We start from the raw sequence: 22,728 nt of genomic DNA, 5'->3' as shown, positions 1-22,728 counted from the left end.
TTGCTCTTGCATAGAAGTCTGGCCCCCCTCCAGGGGGAAGGCCAATCTCAACCGTTGATCTAATATGGGGCGATCGGCGAACCAACCCGATAACCAGACATACACCTATATTTCCCTCTACTACAGGGTGTACAGGAGTTGGTCCGTTCTATGGCGGAGCAAGTAGCCACCAGCCTGCGTCAAGAAGCCACTCTGGTCGCAAAACTCCTGGAGCTCAAACTGCAGAGCACAGTCTTGTCCACTAGGGGGAGCAGCAGCCCAGCTCTGACTCCCCAGGCCATCGCCAAGCCTACACGACCAGCTCAGGTCAGGAAGGGGAGGAGGAAGTGATGCATGGAGCTGTATGGAGCACACAGGAATCTTATGAGCTTATGGTATGTTTGAGCTAGGGTTAACCCTAACCCTAGGTCTACATAAAACAACCAGGCCTACTTGTAAATACTGTCCAAGATTCCTAACAGGAGAGGACTATCGTTTTTGTTATATCCATGGCATGTATCTTTAATTTTCCAAGAATTCCGTTTGTTGAAAGCCCTCATAAGTTGCCTCACATATTTATTTTAAACATGCATTAATGTTCAAATATATATGCATGCATATATTTAGTATACATATGTGTTTATATATATATACAAATATGTGTATATATATTAAAAAAAAACTTTCCTCACACAGAATCATCAACATAATGTAGAATGCATACATTGGAGAGATGCCTTTAATGTCAACAAATATATGAGCAGTTTGTTATTTAACTTAATGGATTTGGCCCCAGGTTGATTGTCTATGTCAAGATCAAAATCAGCCATGATTTGGGTTCAACTCACCTCCTCTCACAGCGAGCCATTGACATCCATGACAATCCCCACTTGATCAGCTCCCACAGCTGGATCTGGGTTTTAACAGCACAAGTAAGTGCATACGAACTGCTCTGACAAATCCACAAATTAATATTGTGTGTCTCCTCACAAGTGCACTCCTCAAACTGAGAAGCATAGTTAGAATTGTGAATGAAGACAGTGGCTGCGTTTTGCACTGTGTGCTGAATACTGAGTGCAGAGGGACTCAGTTTTATTGAGAGGGATGTCACAAATTTATATTTGACAGTCCCAGGGAATCCATTTCTGTTGCGTCCATCCTCAGTATATTCTGTCTGATTGGAACAGGTCCACCGAACGCTCCTCTTTCATTAAACCATCAGACAATGCCAAATTAGGGAATTGCTGATCTTTTGGGGGGGAAATTGTAAATTGCTGTTCATGCGCAGTGGCATAGCGTAAGCACACCATCCAACCTGTTGAGTTGTTTGTTTTGTGGGCACTATTGGAGAAAACAAGCTCGCCAGGGCAGTTTGTATGCGCCTACTTCTGCGGGCCAAACCCAGATCCAGCTGTGCCAGCTGCTCAACACCATAGGGACTGTATGGATGATTGGAAGGAACGGCTCACCAACCTCCCCAATTCAGAGTAGAGAGGAGGCGAGTTGGACAGAAACATCATGGCTGGTTTACATCTTGAAGTATACAATAACAGTTATCCTGGTGTCTTAGCCAACAGCCAAATCCTTTCGGAAATTAGACCTTTATCCTCTCTCTCTCAGTGGAGTAAAACAGCCAGTAAGCAGACTGATATTACATTGAAACAAAGTGACATATAAACTCAGATAATGGCCAAAAGCCTGTTCTTCCGTTTTTATGATTATTACTCACCCACTCTATGTGCTATGCATGCATGATTTGAGTATGCTGCCGTACACAAACTGGCCTAAGAGGCCAGTAATGAGAAGGGATTTATGATTATCATGCATAGCACCTTTTAAATCTCTTCTCAGATAGCAAAATATTTTTTTTCTCAGACTAACAGGTTTTCCTCTCAGATTAACAGTGTTAAATTTCAGTCCCAACAGAGTTCGCTGTCGCGCTACGGCGCACAGAGCTCTCTGTGTGAAAGTGGCAGAAACAAGACTTTATGGTGAACACACTCAGCAGGGGGGCGAGGGAGACGAGAGAGAGAGGTGTGGCTCGCAGCTGGGTCTCCACTTGTGTGTCTCACAAAACAGGAAATCTTGGTTTCAATTGAATAATCCCTTTTGTCGACATAACACGATTCTCGTACAAATGCAAATGAACAGGTTTGAGGTTTTTTTCAAGTAAATGTATTTATTGGTTGTTCAAATTGCTGGTGGAAAGGCAACACAAAATCTGCAAGAACAAGTTTTTCCCTCAGGATGTCTTCTTCTGCTTTTCTACCGTTTATTTAGTGGTGACTAAAGTGAATAAAGTAAAACTAGTCCAGCCCCGATGTGAATGCTACGCAGCCCTGCTGGGCATCTCATTGTAATACCTTTGGCATTCACGTCATCAGAAAAGGATGCTAAATAATAACCAACAAAAACCTAAACAGAACTTCCTATCCAAAGATAAAACATACTAATTCAAAGACTAGAGCAAAGTAAAAATAAATAAAAAAATCAACCACCCTACCGACTTTCCCTGGTAAGAAAAATAATTTAAAATCACCAACCCACTAACCCACCAATCAAGCATTTTCAAATAAATACAGCATCTGTACCGTACATCTACAGCTAAGCTAACTAGAACGAGTCTACACGTCTCTACGGAAATAGTAACATCAGTAAAGGCTCAGGTATCGAACGTTACAGTACATTTATTTCTTTAAGAGGCTGAGCAGCTAGCTGTTTCAAAAGCCTAACATTCACACCGGCCCAAGCAGAGCCGCCTTGCGTCGGCCTACATTGTCTTAAGCAAAAGGAACTGGAATTCCCAGAGTCATACCTCACTTTAGTAACAACAAGGCAGTATTAAGCAACTTTCTTTGTGCCACATGCAGTGAGAAGTTTGGTTTTAACTTGAGGCTTTGTTTGTCTTGGAAGGGTAGACCCCAACTATCCTATCTAGCCAAGGGCACAAAGGAGTGGAGGGATATCATGAGGGCGCCTCGCAAATAAATAAATAGAATAAATAAATATACACAGCAAAGTTGAGCAATGGTTGGATGCTCACTAACAGTTCTTCTGTTCTCTCCGTTCTGCAGCGAGAGAATGGAACCATACTCGTTGCTTGGTGACATTACAAACAAGAGTATAGTCCAAAAAGCTATTGCAAAGCAACATAGGTTGTATTGTCTGAAAATAAGAAATCATCGTACCATAAGAAACACAGAAAATAGTCCCTGATGGCATCGCAAAACAAATATATACATATTCTAGAGGAATTTCCAGAGTGTGAAGTGCGTGTGTGCGTGTTTGTGGTTGAGCTTGTTTGTGTATGTGTGTGCGTGTAAGCATGTTTGTGTGTCTCTGTGTGAGCGCATGTGTGCTTGTTTGTGTGTGTGTGTGTGTGTGTGTGTGTGTGTGTGTGTGTGTGTGTGTGTGTGTGTGTGTGTGTGTGTGTGTGTGTGTGTGTGTGTGTGTGTGTGTGTGTGTGTGTGTGTGATGAGACTTTAGATTCCCCTCCCACGGGGCTCAGTTTGCCTGTGCCAGCAGGTTGCCAGGGGTGATATGAGTCAGCATGGCCTGAACCAACTCAGGCAAGCCGTAGTCATGCTTCCAGCCCCAGTCCCGCCTTGCCGTGCTGTCCTCCAACGCCATTGGCCAGCTCTCGGCTAACGGACGAAGGATATCATAAAGAGTCAGTTTGGACTTAGCAGGGATCTGAAATCTATTAAATTAAATTTCATTTTAATCTATTCAATGAAATTTAATAGACATATCAAATGACTTGCATTATAGAAAAAGGATATTGATGAATTGAAAAAATAACATTTTATTTACCCCCCCTCCCTACTCCATCCATCTATCCACGCATCCAATATACATTCAATCACCTAGCTATCCTTCTCCATCCATCCATCCATCATCCATCCATCTACTCATCATCCATCCATCATCTTCCGATACAATCAATTACCATCCATTCCACTCATCAACATACATATCAACTAAATCGTCCTCTAAACCTTCCATCCATCCACTCACCAATCATCCATCCATCCCCCTACAGTCCAATACAGACTCAACCCCAGTCTTGAGGACAGTCTAGGGCAGGCACAGCGTTATGGGTGGGCCTGACGGACCTAGGACCATCCACTGTTTAACAGGCCCACCCAAAACTTTTCTTGAAAAAAAAAATATATATTCTGAAAAGCTTTATCTTTGCAATGCAGCAATCTTGGTTGATATTGATACTTGATCAGATTTGCATTAAAGGGCTGTTATCTTTGTGGACGACCGTGAAATCGCGGTAGGCTATAGTATTAGTTAGTATCTCGTAGTAGCCTAGGCTACAATTGAATGCATCTTCTTTGTGTAATAAGCCAAGCTCAGTCTGTTGCTAATGATATCGAAATATTGTTGAAAACTTAAAACAATTAAACAGAATTCTGAAATAGTCGGCCTCATGTGATACAAAGCCTAACTAAACCTTGTGGGAAATATTAGATTCCTGACCACTTTTACAGTCTACAGGCCTTGAATCTATAGAGTGTAGTAAAGCACAGCCAGGTATGGTGCTTAATGGAGAGGGGTACAAGAGGTGTTGCGGGGGCTTGGGTATCGCTGCGTTGTCTCTAGAGACAATAACGCAGCGATATCAACATGAGCAGTTTTAACTGGAGAGAAGGTGAAATCCGCGAGCTGCTGACCATCATGGGAGAGAAGGTGATGCAGTCACATTTAACAATGACGTTGAAGGATAGTGCGATCTACGAGAAAGACGCAGAGGAACATTTGTTCGTTCCAAGCCGCGACCGAACCGGCTTGGCAGTGTAAAAAGGCCTAAGGAGCGATCGCGGATAGGTCCGTCTTATGAACTGAAACTTTTTACAATGCAACAAAATATTTAAAGAGCATCAAGCTATAATGCACAGATAATATAACAGTATATTAGTCAGTCATTTGTATTAGGTTAAACAAGGATTTGATAACGTTTTTGACTTAAGGACCACCCACAATTGGTCTGGCCAATCCACTACTGGAATCCTGGCGCCATGCCTGGTCTAGGGGTCTATTGGGTCTCACCGATGGCCTGTCGGAGGGGGTCCACCCTGTAGGAGAAAAAAAAATAAAAAAGGAAAAAATAAAAAGCTGTGACTTGTCATAATTAGGTCAAACCAACATGGCTGGTTACTCTTTGCGGACAATATTGTGTGTACGCTTTTCTAGAAAGGCTCATATTATAGTTTCGTATTTCTCTGTAATGAGCCGTGTTTCCACCAAAATGACTTTTAGTCCCAGGAGCTACATTTCAAGGGACTCAAAGCTTCCTTCAGCCCCTGCGTTTCCACAGTGGTCTAAAGACCCGTGAAGGTTAGGCAAATCAAGGTCCTTTTACTTCACACACATAACGAATAAAGGCCATGAAAAAGTGAGAAATATTGAGAGAAAAAAATGGTAGTTTAATAGTCTTTTGGGATGAGGGAAATTATGATAAGTGGGTGTGCATTGTTTAATATATCCATGTTTTGGACATGTTTGTTTTTGAGGGTTTTTCCCTGTTCAATAACTAAAAGTTGGTCAGTTGGTATTAGGGCTTTGACTTCGAACTTCGTGATTCGAATATAATTCGAATATCAAAAAAAATAAAAATAATTCGAACGAATATTAGGCAGCCCTTAAAGGTTGGGTAGGTGATTTGCGAAACGCCAGCAGATTTTGAAAATACACAACTCAAATGGTCCTACCCCCTCTCCTTCAACGCTGACTCTGACTCCACCCATTCCAAGTACCTGGACGCGCAATCATGCACGAGCGCGAACAGAGATTCGCGAGAGCGAGCCAGGCTAGCGTAGGTTTTCGTTTAACAACATGGCACTACATTCAGCTGTAAGTTGCACCCAGTACCGCGGGAAGTAGGAGTGCTGGGGGTGCTGCAACACCCCCTGTCCGAGGCCCTGTCTTATCACAGAAAACGATCATTTCTAAAAACTCCGGCCAAAGTGGAGATTTCTGAAAACGCCGGTTATGTGTTGTCGTGTCAACGGGGAGAAACGGGATTTTAGGTTCTGAAGCGTCACATTATGCACCAGGAAATGCTTAACGTCATGTGAGCGCCCGCTGTACCGTATTGGTCCGAATATAAACACAAACCCCATTGTAAGACGACCTATATTTGGAAAAAAGATTTGAAGACCAGATCCGTTTTTATGAATAAATAAATTGTATTCATTGAAATAATATACGAAAATAAAAAGGCATCGAATAAAACACTGCATTGCCACTAAACAGTAGTGCAAATAGGCCGTACTGATGTGTACACCAAAGACTATTCCTGACACTCCTCTGCCCCGCTGTGTTCGCTCTGGCTGTGGTCGCTCCGAACTGTTTCGGCCCGTGGCAAAGCGAGTCATCCTCGCTGCTGTCCAAGGCATTTTGAGACGCAGCATTTATTTAATGCTCATATGACCTAGTGCTGAAGGTTATATGAAAAAGTGTGAGGGTAGCGGTGGTGCGCTAAACTTGTTCTGTGAGCAGCTGGATGTGAACGATCGATTTTCAACTGTCCGCGCATGCACTGGTGTAATTGAGCTGCGCTGCTATACATCTTTTTTTTATCAATGTAACGAGTTGCGAGTCTATTGCAGGCTGAGTTTTTTTTTTCCCAGCACCCCCTGCTGAGAATACGTTCTCGCTGCAATGGTTGGACCAGATGTTATAAACATTAAACGGTCACATAAATCATTACTATTTTTAGAAAATGTATGTTTGTTTCATATAATTGTATTGGAAGTCCTGGTTTTCACTAGGGTTGCCGCGGTGTGGACATTTTCACAGCGAGTAATACACTCGTCTCCACACCGGTATTACCGAGTATAAACGGTATAAACTTTGAAACTAGGTCAACCGCCACACAAGCATCGGTTTTTAGACCCTTCTCGTCCTTCAGTTGCCGCCAACGTTCGAAAGCAGCGCCTAGGATTATTCTTGATTTCAGTTTTTCTCTTTCAGCGTTTTTATTATCAATTACTCTCTGAAAAAGAGTTTTCCTTCTCTTTGCTGGTGGTGGTGGTGGTGGTGGGGATGGTGGCGTCTTGTCTGCCATGGAAATTGTCTTCTACTGCTAGGTCCAAATGTGGATTAACTAGTTCCAGTAGCTACCGCAGGTTAACAACAAACAGGAGCTTGCTCTGGGTCACGAGTACTGCACGAAGGGGTCGCGCGCGGGGCGCGGGGGAGGGGGAGTGCAGTACGACCGTTTGATTGACGTACTTACTGTCCAATGCAACTCGGTGGCAATGGAAATGATTGGCTGGAGTTTTTCGAGCCCTGCCCGTTCCACAGATGATTGACTTGTTTAATTTTCATGTCAGTACTTCTAACTCAGTGGCTGTAAGCGGGTTATGATAAGGATTTCAAGTAATTTTGCAAAAATGGCCAAAAAAGCAAATCACCTATACAACCTTTAATATTCGAACCTGTTATGGGCAGGCCAAGAGGGAGAGACGTCGGAGAACCCATGCAGTCTATTCATAATATTGTAATGACCACGGAAGAGGCAGTGAATGAAGTATTGATTAGACAGCGATTTATTAGAAACATAATAAACAGTTGGAACACGCAAGACCGGTAACCATAGCAACGCCGGTAAACAAACCTCGCAAAGCCCAATCAAGGGCTGAATCCGAATACTCATACTTATAGTATGCATTTTGTAGTACGCCACAAATATAGCGCGTCCGAATGCTCAGTGTGCATTGTGTAGCACGGAAAACGTTTCCGAATGCGTACTACCGCCACAGTATACAACGGTAGGTCACTACGTTACCAGACTACGGGTGTGGTAACGAATGAAGAAGAGATGGCTGACCCGACGCTACCAACAGCGGCTTAGAAAGACGTCATAGAAAGCGGCGAAAAAAAGAGACATTAAAAAGAGTAAAAAAGTAAAGTAAGTAATTAAGTAAAAATACATTTTTAATTTAATAGCAACGATGACAAGATGGAAAACAGGTAACTTATCAAGGTAATTTTGCCGGCATCTGAGGGGAGACACGTCATCTCCAAACATCCGGTGGAGTTACGGCGGTGTTCGGAAGAGTTCAGAGGCGTTCTACGCATAGCTGTAGACCGTTCTAGGCGTTCTACGCATAGCTGTAGACCGTACTACAAGTGTAGTACGGTCAAGTAGTAGACACTGAACATAAATAGTATGTACTAAGTACCCGGATTCAGCCCAGGTATTACTGAAGGCATTTAATGGTCAAAATATTATTAATAAATATTCGAATATATTCGAATACTAATATTAATAAACAAACGAACTTCGAATATGATTTTTGGCCAAAAGTCAAAGCCCTAGTTGGTATCCAAAACTCAACTGTTGCCATGCAACTGCACACGTCATGTTACCCAAAGCAACCTATATCTACGTAAAACAGTGCAAGGACACATTGGCTTGTAGTGCCAACTGCTATCGATATGAATGATCAAAACAACAATCGGGATAATTAAAGGTCAATGAATGTAGTTGACCGAATGGATGCAATAAGAGTACTGTATGTGATCTACTTATGTTGATGTGAATAAAAAACGATTTGTGGCTGCAGATGCTGAAATGGATAAAACTAAATGCTTTGAGTACTCGATCAACCAGATATTCAGCGCTGCAAGCCCCGCCCAAAAAGTTGCTGTATTTCTTCACACGTTCATGGTCATGTTCAGAAACTATGTTTCTTCAAAACTTTCGTCTCGTCATTTGTTAATCGTTAAGGGTTTTTCATGATAACTTAAAGGGGTGATATTGTTCCACCATGTGTGATAAGCCATTACAAGCCGTTTTCTGCCTTTTTCCTATGTTTTAGTGACATCACAAGTGGCAGTGTCCACCTAGTGGACTATAGCAAATGTTGCTTGCTTTGATTTGGAAATGGCTTGTAATGGCTAATCTCACTCACACCCGGTGGCCTAATATCACCCCTATAAGTCTCCTGTTCATCACTAGTGATGTTGTCTATTACTTTCGTCTGGGTTTTTGTGTGGTTTGGTGGGTCTTTAGTGAGCCGTTGTGCACCGACCAGGGTGCTTTACCAGTGATGCCGCCCCCGGGCTGGGAGTCAGCAGAGATGATACCCGGGTACCGGAGACAGCGGAAGTCCAGTCCGTACTGGTGATGATAATACTAGAGGTGGGGAGGGGAGAGGGAATGACAGGGGGGATAAGACAGAGATGGGGGAGAGAGAGGGAGAGGTAACATGGTCCAAACATCTTTCCTATGCTACACAATGTGTACAAGTGTCAATAAATATTTATACACACACCTATACGAGTAAAGGTACATTCAGGAAACATTCAGATGCAAAGATGAACGCTGTTTCCTTTGACGTAAACCGACAAGAACACTAATCCTATTTTTTCATAAGCTCCAAATGCAATCTCAACCTTGGCGTAAACAGGTATGTTTTTGAATCTAGATAGAAAAGCAGTTGTAGACTGTAGTTAATGTGTGTGAGTGTCTTTGTGTGTGAGCAATCCTAGATAGATTTAAATTAAATTGATCTTGTGTAATCAAGGGCCTTTGTTGAGTGTATGTGTTTGTGTGTGCACATAAGATAAGATAAGTCCTTTATTCATCCCTTTTTAGGAGGAAATTCTTTCTCTGCATTTAACCCATCAGGGTAGCCGGTGAACACATACACACACAGAGGTCCACACACGTGGAGTACACAAATACAGGTGCACACACAGGTACACACATGCAGTTACACACATGGGGGCACACCGGCACTACCGGAGCAGTGGGCTGCCGCGGTGCAGCGCCGGGGAGCAGGTGGGGGTTTCAGGTGCCTTGCTCAAGGGCACCTCATCCGTGGAGGTTCGGGATTCGAACTGGCCACCTTCCGGTTACCAGTCCAACTCCTTCACCAGTATGCCACGGATGCCCCCAGCCTCCATGCACACACATATGTGTGTGCATGTATATGTACACAGGTTTGTGAAGTCTATGTGTGTGTCCGGATCTAGATAGATATTTCTTGTGTTAACAGAGCCTGTGTGTGAATGTGCGTGCACGTGTGTGTGTGTGCGTCTCACCTCCCCCATGAGCTCTGCGTGCACCTTGGCCACACCATAAATGGTGCGGGGTCTCTTCACGCAGAGTTCAGGAGCGGGGTCCCGGGGGGAGGAGGGCCCGAAGGCCCTGATGGTGCTGGGGACAAACACACGCAGGTCGTGCTCCAGGGCCATGTCCAGGACGTTGTGGAACCCTGGGGGAGGATCATGGGTTAACCTACCATGATAATATGATAGACCCCTGAGGGCGGATCAGGTGATAAACTACCATATGGAATATGATAGACACCTGAGGGCAGATCAGGTGTAAAACTACCATGTTGAATATGATAGACACCTGAGGGCGGATAAGGTGTTAAACTTCCATGTTAATATGATAGACACCTGAGGGCAGATCAGGTGAAAAACTACCATGCTGGTTATGATAGACACCTGAGGGCGGGTCATGTGATAAACTACCATGTTGGTGTATGATGCGGGGAACTGACGACAGGAAGGAGACGGACAAGCAGCAGCTCTCCATTCATTGAATTACAAAGTACACCGCCCTAACATAACTCAGGACACACTTCCACTGGAAAAATTATATTTCTAAACCTCCCCAATAGATATATCATTCAAAATTTCTGTTTAGAAGTGTATTCCGTCGGCTCTACAGCAGTAAAGAGCAGGTCTAAGACAGTGGGACAGGGCAGCGGTGGTGTGGGTGGAACGCACATGGACTGTTTCAAATAAAGATTAATTTTCCATATGGGTACTGTTAACAGAGATGGTTTGCTCAACGATCCTGGCGTGCATACCCAGTGCTAGGCCGAACATAATAAATGTGGAAAAAACACACAGTGGGGCATCAGTGCTGTTTGACTGGAACTAACCGTCGTTTATTGAAAAGCGCGCTCACTTGACCTCTCCTAGGTCACATGTCTAATCAGGGACATCCTATTGCCTGCCGCTGTACACACAACACTGCATACAGCATATTATGTACAACAAATTAGATGCAACAGATTGTGACAATGGAGGGCATATACTTGTACATGTCAACACCCCCACTTGCTCTCACATTGGTACATACTTTAATAACAAAACAAAACATTAAGGTTTTCTGCCTTCATCAAGCACATTACTTCACATACATGGTTAGTTTCCAAACATGAACTTTGTCAACTTAATCAACTTAAACTGTGTTGCAGGTTTTGTCATCACATCTGCTACCATCTCTTCTGTGGGGCAAAAGTTCAAACTTATCTTCCCATCAGCCAAAGTTGACCTCACAAAATGATATTTTATGTCAACATGCTTACATCTCTGTCTGTTCACAGGATTTTTTGCTAGCACTATTGCACCTTGGTTATCCTCATACACCTTAGGAGCTGGGTATTGATGTCTGTCAATGCCGTCTAGCAGCTGAGCTAGGTACAATACCTCTTGTGTAGTAGACGCTAACGCCATATACTCTGCCTCACAAGTCGACAATGCAACAGTGGGCTGCTTTTTGGTTTTCCATGAGATCAAAGGTCCATTTTCATTTAGGCTTACACAATACCCAGTGGTACTACGCCTGTCAGTTGTGTCAGCTGCCCAATCTGCATCACTGTAGGCGTGTAGCTGCAGTTTTTCATTGGGACTTTTTGTGAAGCACATTTCTTTTTCACTTGTGCCTTTCAGATATCTCATTACATGTTTAACAGTAGTCCACTGCTCTTCTGTCGGCTCAGTAAAGTACTGTGACAGTTTACTCACAACAAAACTCAGATCGGGTCTTGTGCATGTAGTCAAATATATCAGGCTTCCAACAGCCTCTCTGTATTTTTTGACATCGCTCATCACTTGAGCATCATTAATGTAGTTTAACTTTTGTTCACTAGGTGTCACCCTAGGTTTACAGTCTTGCGTGTTAAACCTTTCTAGTATGTTCTCCACATATCTCTTTTGTGACATCTTAACACATCCCTCACTTTGGTCAAAAACGATACCCAGAAAATGTCTTAGTTTTCCCAAGTCTTTCATTTTGAATCGTGCTGAGAGCATCTCCTTCACCATCTTCAGTGCGTTTTCATCACTGGCACCAATGATTATGTCATATACCCATATTAAGATGATCACTTTTTCTTTTTCTGTCTCCTTTGTGTAAACACAATGATCAGCAGGATTTTGCACAAAATTGTTTTCACTCAAATACTCGTGCAGTAACTTGTTCCAATTCCTGCCTGATTGTTTAAGTCCATACAGCGACCTCTTCAGCTTGCATACCAACTTTTTATCTGTGCTAGATTTTACCTCATAGCCTTCTGGCTGTTCCATATAAATATCAAAATCTATTGGTGCATGTAGGTAAGCTGTTTTGACATCCATCTGATGTAAGATCAAGTTGTCTTGCACCGCTTTTTGCATCAAGACTCTGATACTAGTCAGGTTAGCAGTAGGGGAAAAAGTCTCCTCATAATCCACACCCTCCCTCTGACTGTATCCTTTGGCAACATAGCGTGCCTTGTACTTTTCTGATCCATCTGCATTGTTTTTAATAGCATACACCCATCTACCCCCCACTGCTTTCTTGTCCTCTGGTAAGTTTGTAAGGGTAAATGTGTCATTTTCTCTTAATGATTATAACTCCTCATCCATCGCATTAACCCATTCTTTAGAGTGGGGTGAGGTTACAGCTTCTCTGAATGTTAAGGGTATGTTAGACGCTACTCTGTAACAATAATCTATGTTAGTGAGTACTTGATCATCACTTTCTTCGTCGCCTGACACATATTCACTCATGTAATCTGGTTTCTTCCTCTCTCTTGATGGGTATCGCTTTTGCTCAAGTGTCTGTGTGTGGCTGTGTACTTCAGGCATAGTAACTGGCATCTGGTCCTGTGTATGTGCTGGACTTACATCAGTATTTTTACTGGTATTGTAAACTCTATTCTGCAGCTCAAAATCATCATTGACAGGTGTCCTGTCAGTCTGTGTCTGCCTCTCTGTGTTTGTTTTGTTGACAAAACTCACCAGTCTATGTTTCTGCACTTTTCCACTGTCAGGAAAATAAACCATATAGGCTGGACTGTTCTTGTCATATCCGACAAAAATTCCCTTGTCACACCTTGAGTCTAATTTTTTCTTGTCCTGTTTGTAAGCATAACACTCTGAACCAAACTTTTGCATCCTGGACAAGTTAGGTTGTTTCCCTTTCAGCAGTGAGTAAGGCGTCTGCTTTGTGCGGTTGTTAAAACATCTGTTCCTCACTACAGCAGCTGTCTGGACTGCATACGTCCACAGCTCTTTAGGTAGCTTACTGTCCAATAGCAAACACCTGGCCATGTCAAATAGTGTGCGCCAGTTTCGCTCAGAAGTGCCATTTTGATGTGGCGAGAATGGGGCTGAAGTCCCATGCCTAATGCCATTTTTGCTGAGTAGCGCTTGGTAATGTTTACCCGTAAACTCAGTACCATTGTCTGACCTGATACACTTTATCTTGCCATATGGTGCTGTGTCAGCAAGAAACTTTTCTGTTGCCTGCACTGTGTCACTCTTATTTTTCAGAAAGTACACAAATACTGCACTGGAAAAATCATCAGTAAATGATAATGCATACCTATACCCGTCTCTGGACTCTGGGTCAATAGGTCCCTCTACATCTGTGTGCACCAGCTCTAAGGGTGCTTTTGCCCTTACATCAGCCTCCCTGTTTCTATTTTGGGGAAACTTTCCCTGAGTGCAGACTTCACAATGTAGGGCTGACATGTCTGTTTTACCCTTGATTGTCATACCATCAACAACATTTTGTAGTTTCTGAACATCATCATAATTACAGTGCCCTAAGATTTCGTGCCATGCCTGCAAATCATAGACTCCATTACATTGGTCTTCACACTCACCATTTACTGTATGTAAGTAGTACAGTCTGTTGCACTCATGGATGTTGAATCTTGCACCGTCTCTACATATTAGGGCATCTTTTCCTTGCTTGAAGACTACAGTCGCTCCACTGGCAGTCGCTGCTTTAACAGAAAAGATGTCCTGCGGGTAAGAGGGGATGTACAACGCCCTTTCAGCGTCGCGTTGTGATGTTGCCCTCTGCTGTCGATCAAGCAGACCTCTGCATCTCCTCTGCGCTCCGCAACTCCGTTGGTCTTTTCACCGTTGGCTAACTCCACACAATGTTTTAGTGGTTGGAACGTGTTGTCGAAACTCCTGAACTTTGATATATCATTGATGATATGTGAGGTTGCGCCTGTGTCCACCATTAGTCCTTTCTTATTAGCACTGTGGGCTATCTGCTTCACTGCATCCGTGTCGCTCGCCTGGAAAACATACTCGTTGTCGCTCCCCTCCTCGAACACTTTGTGTGCGTCGTCCTGCTGGTATCTCCGCCTGCAGGTTGCATCCCGGTGTGTGGCGCTTTTACAGTAACTACACCACTGCTTGCGTTGACAAGATCTAGCTGTGTCCATTCAGGCCACATCTGTAACATACAATGTCCGCACTCTCGGCTCCACGGTCACTTGTACTGGCTGACGCAGGTTGCATTCGCGCCTTCATCGCGTTGTTGTCCGACGCTGTGGTGCGGATTTTCTCAGTAGCCTCGTAGCTCCGTAGTTTCGTTTTAAACTCCGCAAAAGACGTATTCACATCACTCTGTGTAACATGAACAGCGAACGGTCCATAAGACTCTGGCAGGCCCTTCAAAATCATTGCCACTAACAGTCCGTCGCTCAATGTTTCACTGGCGTTCCTCAATGCTGTGATGGTGGTCTCTGCACGTATAACATATTCAGTCACACTTTCGGTACTTAACTTTTGAAGTGAAGTCAGTTCGGTATACAGGCTTATTACCCTGGGTTTTCCTTTTCCAGCATAATAGTCTCTCAAAATCTTCAGTGCTTCTCGGCCATCGTCCGCTGCATCTCTCATTACAAGCGACAAACATCATCGAGAAACTGAATCAGCTCTGCGTATGCCTCTGCATTTCTATCTTTCTCTTCATCATCTCCATCGTCTGGCTCATAAAGAATAGTATCCTTTAGACCTTGTAGCCGGAGATGGCCCAAAAATTTCATCTCCCACAGTTCGTAGTTCTTTTCATCTCCGTCAAAAACCAGCCGTGACCATCGGCCACTTGACTCGTAGGCTCTTCTACTCATGGCGCTAGCTTAGTATGTTAACTCACCGGACACGCGGTACGTCGCGACTTTTCTCTCGGTGAATAACTCGTTGGAAACTCTCTGGGTAACTCTGGGCCCATAACCTGTTAACAGAGATGGTTTGCTCAACGATCCTGGCGTGCATACCCAGTGCTAGGCCGAACATAATAAATGTGGAAAAAACACACAGTGGGGCATCAGTGCTGTTTGACTGGAACTAACCGTCGTTTATTGAAAAGCGCGCTCACTTGACCTCTCCTAGGTCACATGTCTAATCAGGGACATCCTATTGCCTGCCGCTGTACACACAACACTGCATACAGCATATTATGTACAACAAATTAGATGCAACAGATTGTGACAATGGAGGACATATACTTGTACATGTCAACAGGTACATTACTCGAAACTAACAGGGACATAAAAAAAGAAGATTGCAAAAGGAGTATGAGAAATACACATTATTAAGTGTGTGTGAGTTTTTCTGTGTTTTGTTAATTGTGTATGTTTGTTGAGTGTGTGTTTTTGTTATGATGTGTGTGTGTGTTATGGATATGTTATATAGGTAAATGTGTGAACAAACCAGTGATATTGACGTCCCGGGCCAGTGTGACGTTGCTCTCCCCCACAGCCGACAGGACAGCGGAGTAGTGCACCAGCCAGCTGACGTTGTTGTTCACGACAATCTCACGCAGGTTCTTATGGTTCAGGACGTCTGAGTAGATGAACGGACCTATGGGAACCATGGCCATTAACACCTAGCACGTTGCTGTGCTAGCACCTTGCTTCACTAGCACTTTTTTTCACTAGCACGTTGCTTCGCTAGCACATTGCTTCGATAGCACGTGGCTTCGCTAGCACGTGGCTTCGCTAGCACGTGGCTTTGCTAGCACGTATACTTCTTCCATTCCCTTAATGCATCAAACTGTTGAGTATTGATCCATTAAGGGAATGGAACCTGCACTTGCTGGCTAGTAGTCTTCTGATTTAACCGAACCGGGTCAAATTGTTTTACTCACCACTGTGATACACATTGTCGGGAGGCTTCTTGATGTCTGAGAGAATCACATTGTTCTTGCCAAACCGCCTCCTGCGGAAGAAATTATAATGTATTTTTGATTTGTTGGTGATAGTGTGGTTTGAGCAACGTGTCCTGATAGGAGGACAGGGGGCCCCAATTGGGTTGGCTTAGCTCAGGAGGTAGAGCAGTTGTCTTGTAAGCGAGAGGTTGCTAGTTCGATCCCCAGCTCCTCCTAGCTGAGTGTTGATGTGTCCCTGAGCAAGACACTTAACCCTAACTGCTCCTGACAAGCTGGCTGTCGCCTTTCAGGGTTGGCTCTGCCGTCAATGTGACCGATGTAAGTCGCTTTGGATAAAAGCGTCTGCTAAATGCCCTAATTAGGGGTCCAAGCCAACAGGTTGGAACCCTATTGTTTTTGTAAGGTTTCTTTTTATTATTCCAGCACACCTAAAAGTGTGCCCACAGCCCAAACCGTAAATGGTGCCGACGCGCCAATTGCATGACTAGATCCAGGTCCGTGAGGTGACGGCAGACGACAAAATCCAGACCTGCCGGCCACTAGGTGGCGCTATACCAAGGAATACGCGTTTGGGGCTATAACTCCCACACCGAACCTCGCACAGTCCAAATCGTTAGACACACAGATTCACTGGAGTCTGCTGCATCTTTTGGCATAGGCCACGCCCATTTGCGTCTATGAATTTTTTTCGCAAAATCGCGAAAATCGCAAAACTGCTTTTTCCCTACTCCTCCCACATTTTTTGACCAATCGACACCAAACTTTGCACACGACATCTTCAGACGCACACGCAAAGAAATCGTTGGACAGTTTTTTGATCCGACCTTCGACGACGAAACGGTAGCGTTTTGAATATTGGTTTATGAGCTAAATTAGACGTGGAAAATCAAAAATAAAAAAAAATAAAAATTAGACGTCGGATCGAGTCCAAATTTTACACACATGTTGGTGCTAACCTTAATGTCGTTCGAGAAAAAATTCGGAAAATTTCGCCATTAGGGGGCGCAATAAATGAGGAAATTGTACATCTTCTACAAAATTTCGCCGCGAAAACGCTACACTGACTTCTCGCTACTCCTACCACAGTCAAATCCTTTGTATCCACAGGTTCAGGGTAGCGTTTTGAACACCTGCTTCGCGTTGTGCCGGCAAAACGCACATTTCTTGTCGCGTTGTGCCGGCGCAATGCACACTTCTTGGACCCCTGCATAACTGCTTGCAGTTCTAGTTGTTATTAGGGGTCCAAGCCAACAGGTTGGATCCCTATTGTTTTTGTAAGGATTGTTATTAGGGGTCCAAGCCAACAGGTTGGAACCCTATTGTTTTTGTAAGGTTTTTTATTAGGGGTCCAAGCCAACAGGTTGGATCCCTATTGTTTTTGTAAGGATTCTTCTTATTAGGGGTCCAAGCCAACAGGTTGGAACCCCATTGTTTTTGTAAGGATTATTAGGGGTCCAAGCCAACAGGTTGGATCCCTATTGTTTTTGTAGTGTTTATTAGGGGTCCAAGCCAACAGGTTGGATCCCTATTGTTTTTGTAAGGATTTTTCTTATTATTATTCTAGCGTAAATGCTGCCGACACGCGAATTGCATGACTAGATCCAGATCTCTTCGGACTACGCAGACCACAAAATCCAGACACGCCGGTCACTAGGTGGCGCTATACCTAGGAAAACCTGTTTGGGGCTATAACTCCCACACCGAACCTCCCACAGTCAAAAACTTGTACCCACAGATGCACTGGAGTCTGCTGCATCTTTTGGACTAGGCCACGCCCATTTGCGTCTATAATTTTTTTTCGCAAAATCGCACACGCAAAGAAATCATAGACACTTTTTTGACCCGACCTTCGACGACGAAACAGTAGCGTTTTGAATATTGGTTTATTAGCTACGTTACACTTGGAAAATCAAAAAATCAAAAAAAATCAAAAATTAGACATTGGATCGAGTCCAAGTTTTACACACATGTCGGTGATACCCTTAATGGCGTTCGATAAAAATTTCGGGAAATTTCGCCATAAGGGGGCGCAATAAACTAGGAAATTGTATATCTTCTACAAAATTTCGCCATTAGGGGCCGCCATAAACGAGGGAAATGTTAATCTCCTAACTGGCCAAAGGAATGTTCTGAAAATGCGTTTGGGGATATAACTCCCACACCGAACCTCCCACAGTCAAAACCTTTATATCCACAGGTTCACGGTAGCGTTTTCAACACAAGCTTCGCGTTGTGCCGGCGAAATGCACATTTCTTGGACCCCTGCATAACTGCTTGCAGTTCTAGTTGTAATTGAAACAATGATCAATAAAGATTAAGGTTATTGAAGTCTGGCTATTACTGACATACGTTTGAATACAGCATACCTCAGCAACTTGGCAAGTCCCACCCCGAGTTGACCTAGTCCCCCTGCAAAACGACAGAAACTAATATTATTAGACCTGAATATTAAACCAGGGACAGATGGAGACACAAGTCAAACGTAATAAAAACAATATGTCAATATCAATTTTATTTATATAGCGCATTTACAGACGGCTTAGCCGCACCAAAGTGCTTTACAGTAAAGTGCAATATTGCAGGAAGGCACAAAAAAACTAACAAAAAACAATAATAAATAAGAATAAATGTGCAATAAAAGTGCAATAAGTGTAGTGCAATAAAAGATAACATTTAAAAAATATATATACACTGTTGCATCAAGTGAGATGCTAGCCAAAGGCAAGTGAATAGAGGTGGGTCATTAAAAGGGACTTAAAAACATTCAGAGACTGAGAAGAACAGACTTGGAGGGGGAGGCAGTTCCAGAGTCGACTGCCACTGAGAAGGCTCTGTCCCCCCTAGTATTAAGCCTGGACCTGGGTTCTTCCAGCCGCAGTTGGTCTGCTGACCGTAGTGCTCTGGAAGTGGAATGGTGGTGGAGAAGATCGGACAGGTAGGTGGGGGCCAGACCATGGAGAGATTTGTAAACAGTCAAGAGGAGTTTGAAATTGATGCGGTAGCGGATGGGGAGCCAATGGAGTGAAGCCAGGACTGGGGTGATATGATCGCGTTTTTTAGTGCAGGTGAGGAGTCGGGCGGCTGAGTTCTGAACCAACTGCAGGCGGCGTAGCTGGGATCGATCGATGCCAGTATAGAGAGAATGACAGTAGTCCAGTTGTGAAGTGATGAAGGCATGGATGACTCAAGATCTGGGGTAGGTAGGCTATGGTAGCCTAATATGATTAAACCTGAACATCAAGGGACAAGAAATAAGTCAAACATATTCAGTGTTGGGCCCAACCTCTACCCCTCTTTAACGGAATTTAAAATACATGTGCATGTTCATGCACGGAAGCATGGAATGCATGGAGGCATGCAACATTGAAAGATGTTTGAATAAGAATTACTTAAAAAAAAAAAAAAATACACCGAACATTTTTATTTTTGATTAAAAAAATGCAACCAGTGTGTGGAATGAGCCGGGTGCGTTTCTAAAAAAAGAGGGATTAAAAAAGAGCCACATGTAAATTGGTTAACAACTAACAGTAACTCACACTAACTGACAATAAAGGGAGATGAAAAAAGGTCTGCATGCACTTGTAAACAACTAAATGACAATAAACGGAGATGAAAAAAGAGCGGAGCGCACCTGTTAAAAACAAAATAGGGGAGAGCCGGGTCGATTGAAACACTTTTCAGTTAAACGCCTTTTCAAAGATGGCGTTACGTATACAAATAATTTCAACATGCGATCAACAACTCCCATGTGTGTTCTCAGAGTTACAAGTGTAATTTAGTACATATGTTGGATGATCAAGCTGTTTTTTATCTTTGAACGTAAGTTGACATTTGCTTCAAACGCCCCGCCTAGTCGGGACGTTTGAAACACACATGGGGGACGAATGTAACAGCATATTTTAAAAAGAAACTATTGACCTTACTCTTGTTTTTATGCAACATACCGGACAACATACTAGTGTACTCGTCAAAAAGTTTATAAAGAACATTTAATTGTTTGATTTATGCAATGGTGAAAAATTAAAGCAAAATGAATGAAAAACGGCAAAAGCCAAATTCGGTATTCGATTTCGGCTTTCGGCCAACTGTTTCAGTATATTCGGTTTTGATTTCGGCCAAGAATTTTGATTTCGGTGCGTCCCTACTTTACACCGACGGGAGAGGCACTTTGTCCAGGGCATAATGTGGATTTCACGATTACACCCGTTGCATTCATTTCTTGGAGGGAAAAGTAATGGCTATACTTCCATTTAACAAAGGCAACTTTTGGATTATTTTGGCTCACCATTCCTGTTTCTCGTTGACTTGTGGTTGTGATTCAGACTATTTTACTCAACAAGACTGAGGCTGACTTCACAGCCATTCACTGTGGAATAAAGAGGTGATCCACTAATGGCCACAGCAGACGTAGAGATAACAGACACCACACCTGTGATGAGGACCATGGGAGGGTCGGCGTCCTCAGAGCGGGGCGACCCGTGACGTCTCCCATCAGCACCGGGGACACGGGAGGAGGGGCAGCAGCTGACAGTGCGGGACCCCCCTCTGAGCGGGGCCGCTGCGGCCCTCAGCCAGCCGGACATCCACAGGCTCAACTCTCCTGAAAACCAAACACACACACAGCAGTCACACAACCAAACACACACAGCAGTCACACAACCAAACAGTCACACAAAACCAAACACCTACACAGCAGTCACACAACCAAACACACACAGCAGTCACACAAAACCAAACACACAGCAGTCACACAACCCAACAGTAACACAAAACCAAACACACACACACAGCAGTAACACACAACCAAACACACACACAGCAGTCACACAAAACCAAACACACAGTAGTCAAACAACCAAACACACACACAGCAGTCACACAAAACCAAACACACACACACACACACACACAGCAGTCACACAACCAAACACCCACACAGCAGTCACACAAAACCAAAAACACAGCAATCACAAAACCTCCTCATCTCATCCTCAAACCGCTTATCCGGGGTCGGGTCAAGGGGGCAGCAGCTCTAGCAGGGGGCCCCAAACTTCCCTTTCTCGGTCCACATTGACCAGCTCTGACGGGGGGATCCCGAGGCGTTCCCAGGCCAGTGTTGAGATATAGTCTTTCCACCTAGTCCTTGGTATTCCGCGAGGTCTCCTCCCCGCTGGACTTGCCTGGAAGAACTCCCTAGGGAGGCGCCCAGGGGCATCCTTACAAGATGAACCACATCAACTGTCAGACGACCCGGTCGACTGATCCTCGTTGTTCACTAAACTCTGCAGACGCGATTGGACGTGACGTCCCTCCCTGTGGTACTAGAGTCATCTTCCTCCCTGTGGTACTATACTCCTCTTCCTCCCTGTGGTACTAGACTCCTCTTCCTCCCGGTGGTACTAGACTCCTCTTCCCCCCCACTGTGGTACTAGACTTCTCTTCCTCCCTGTGGTACTAGACTTCTCTTCCTCCCTGTGGTACTAGACTCCTCTTCCTCCCTGTGGTACTAAACTCCTCTTCCTCCCTGTGGTACTAGACTCCTCTTCCTCCCTGTGGTACTAGACTCCTCTTCCCCCACTGTGGTTCTAGACTCCTGTTCCTCCCTTTGGTACTAGACTCCTCTTCCTCCCTGTGGTACTAGACTCCTCTTCCTCCCTGTGGTACTAGACTCCTCTACCCCCCGCTGTGGTAATAGACTCCTCTTCCTCTGTTGTGGGGTGTTTTAAAGGACGCACAGAGGTCACCAGAACTGTAACCTCTCATACGATGAATCACTATGAGTCACAGATATCACCGTAGGGGCCGTTCAGACTTGGTTTAGACCAAGTTATACATAGTGTGTTTAGTGTCAGAGGTGGATCTGTGAGTAGGAGGAGCAGCAGGCCTGCTGTATGGATGCACTTATATTCATTATTTATACTGCAAGAGGAGACTCGTGGATATGAACGACGTGTAGATCTGTTCAAAGCACAATGATTCATATGTGAGGAACAGTTCTAGGGGTCTAAGTATAGACCAGATCCCTGAGCTTCAAGCAGGAGGGTCTAACCAGACTTCACCAGATGACCAATCCTCTTTACATGTTAACTAATGTCCACTATCTGAGCTGTGGTGTGCAGCAGTGCACGTCCACGCCGGGTGACTGACACGCCGTGATGTGTGTGAGTGCAGCAGACACACACATAATCTGACACTGACACACCACACTGGCTGCAGCCAGGGTTGCTAGATTGGACGCGAAATATGGCCCAATCTGGCAACACTGTCCAGAATAGACTATGCTATGCTACCGGTTTAGCTCGACTCCCCGGAGCGACGGACTTTGAGTCGTGCAGATACAACGGGCCGCTCTTCCCTCTCCTCGGGGAGCGGGTCTGGTAGAGCTGTAGAGTTACCTGGACAGAGTAGCGGATCGCTGGATTCCTCCTGATGTGATTGTTGAAACAAACACGGGTCATTCAACAGACGGATCAAAAACCCAACTGATCAAAACACACACGGAGCTGCGTGGTCTCCGCAGCTTACTGCTG

At 44.3% G+C, this 22,728-nt stretch overlaps 2 protein-coding genes across 6 annotated transcripts in view; one reads left to right on the top strand and one right to left on the bottom strand.

Moving 5' to 3' along the window:
• c4h8orf74 (chromosome 4 C8orf74 homolog) overlaps window positions 1-2,294 on the top strand; it is an 11,163-nt gene extending 8,869 nt beyond the window's left edge. Inside the window, exon 5 of the mRNA XM_030352950.1 lies at window positions 127-2,294. Coding sequence (XP_030208810.1) covers window positions 127-330 — 204 coding nt within the window. The 3' untranslated portion in view covers window positions 331-2,294. The remainder of the gene's footprint in view (window positions 1-126) is intronic.
• Window positions 2,132-22,728, bottom strand: LOC115541264 (L-threonine 3-dehydrogenase, mitochondrial). 5 transcript variants are annotated; one of them, XM_030352947.1, is made up of 11 exons: window positions 22,594-22,721; window positions 21,175-21,391; window positions 20,628-20,798; window positions 18,565-18,607; window positions 16,178-16,248; window positions 15,742-15,891; window positions 15,185-15,262; window positions 10,045-10,217; window positions 9,043-9,133; window positions 4,969-5,063; window positions 2,132-3,623 (listed from the first exon to the last, which is right to left on the bottom strand). In XM_030352947.1, exons 3-11 carry the CDS (start codon window positions 20,779-20,781, stop codon window positions 3,525-3,527), a joined length of 954 nt encoding a protein of 317 aa, XP_030208807.1. In that variant the 5' UTR covers window positions 20,782-20,798; window positions 21,175-21,391; window positions 22,594-22,721; the 3' UTR covers window positions 2,132-3,524. The 5 variants fall into 5 exon arrangements, 3 of the variants coding, with proteins under 3 accessions (XP_030208807.1, XP_030208806.1, XP_030208808.1); XM_030352946.1 differs by lacking the exon at window positions 21,175-21,391 and having other exon boundaries at window positions 22,594-22,728; XM_030352948.1 differs by lacking the exons at window positions 15,185-15,262; window positions 21,175-21,391; window positions 22,594-22,721 and having other exon boundaries at window positions 20,628-20,973.

Source organism: Gadus morhua, chromosome 4, assembly GCF_902167405.1.
Source record: "Gadus morhua chromosome 4, gadMor3.0, whole genome shotgun sequence".
Taxonomy (NCBI): Eukaryota; Metazoa; Chordata; class Actinopteri; order Gadiformes; family Gadidae; genus Gadus; species Gadus morhua.
The sequence above is the reverse complement of the archived record's forward strand: the minus strand, read 5'-3'. Positions and strand labels throughout refer to the sequence as shown.

Bases quoted from the DNA above. Each gene is read 5' to 3' on its own strand.
- LOC115541264 (XM_030352946.1), bottom strand. From the start codon at position 20,781: ATGTCCGGCTGGCTGAGGGCCGCAGCGGCCCCGCTCAGAGGGGGGTCC. The intron at 15,892-16,177 runs GTGAGTAAAACA...TGGTTCCCATAG, and splicing joins CGACAATGTGTATCACAGTG to GTCCGTTCATCTACTCAGAC. The intron at 3,624-4,968 runs GTGGGTGGTCCT...TTCGTCCGTTAG, and splicing joins GTGGATTGGCCAGACCAATT to CCGAGAGCTGGCCAATGGCG.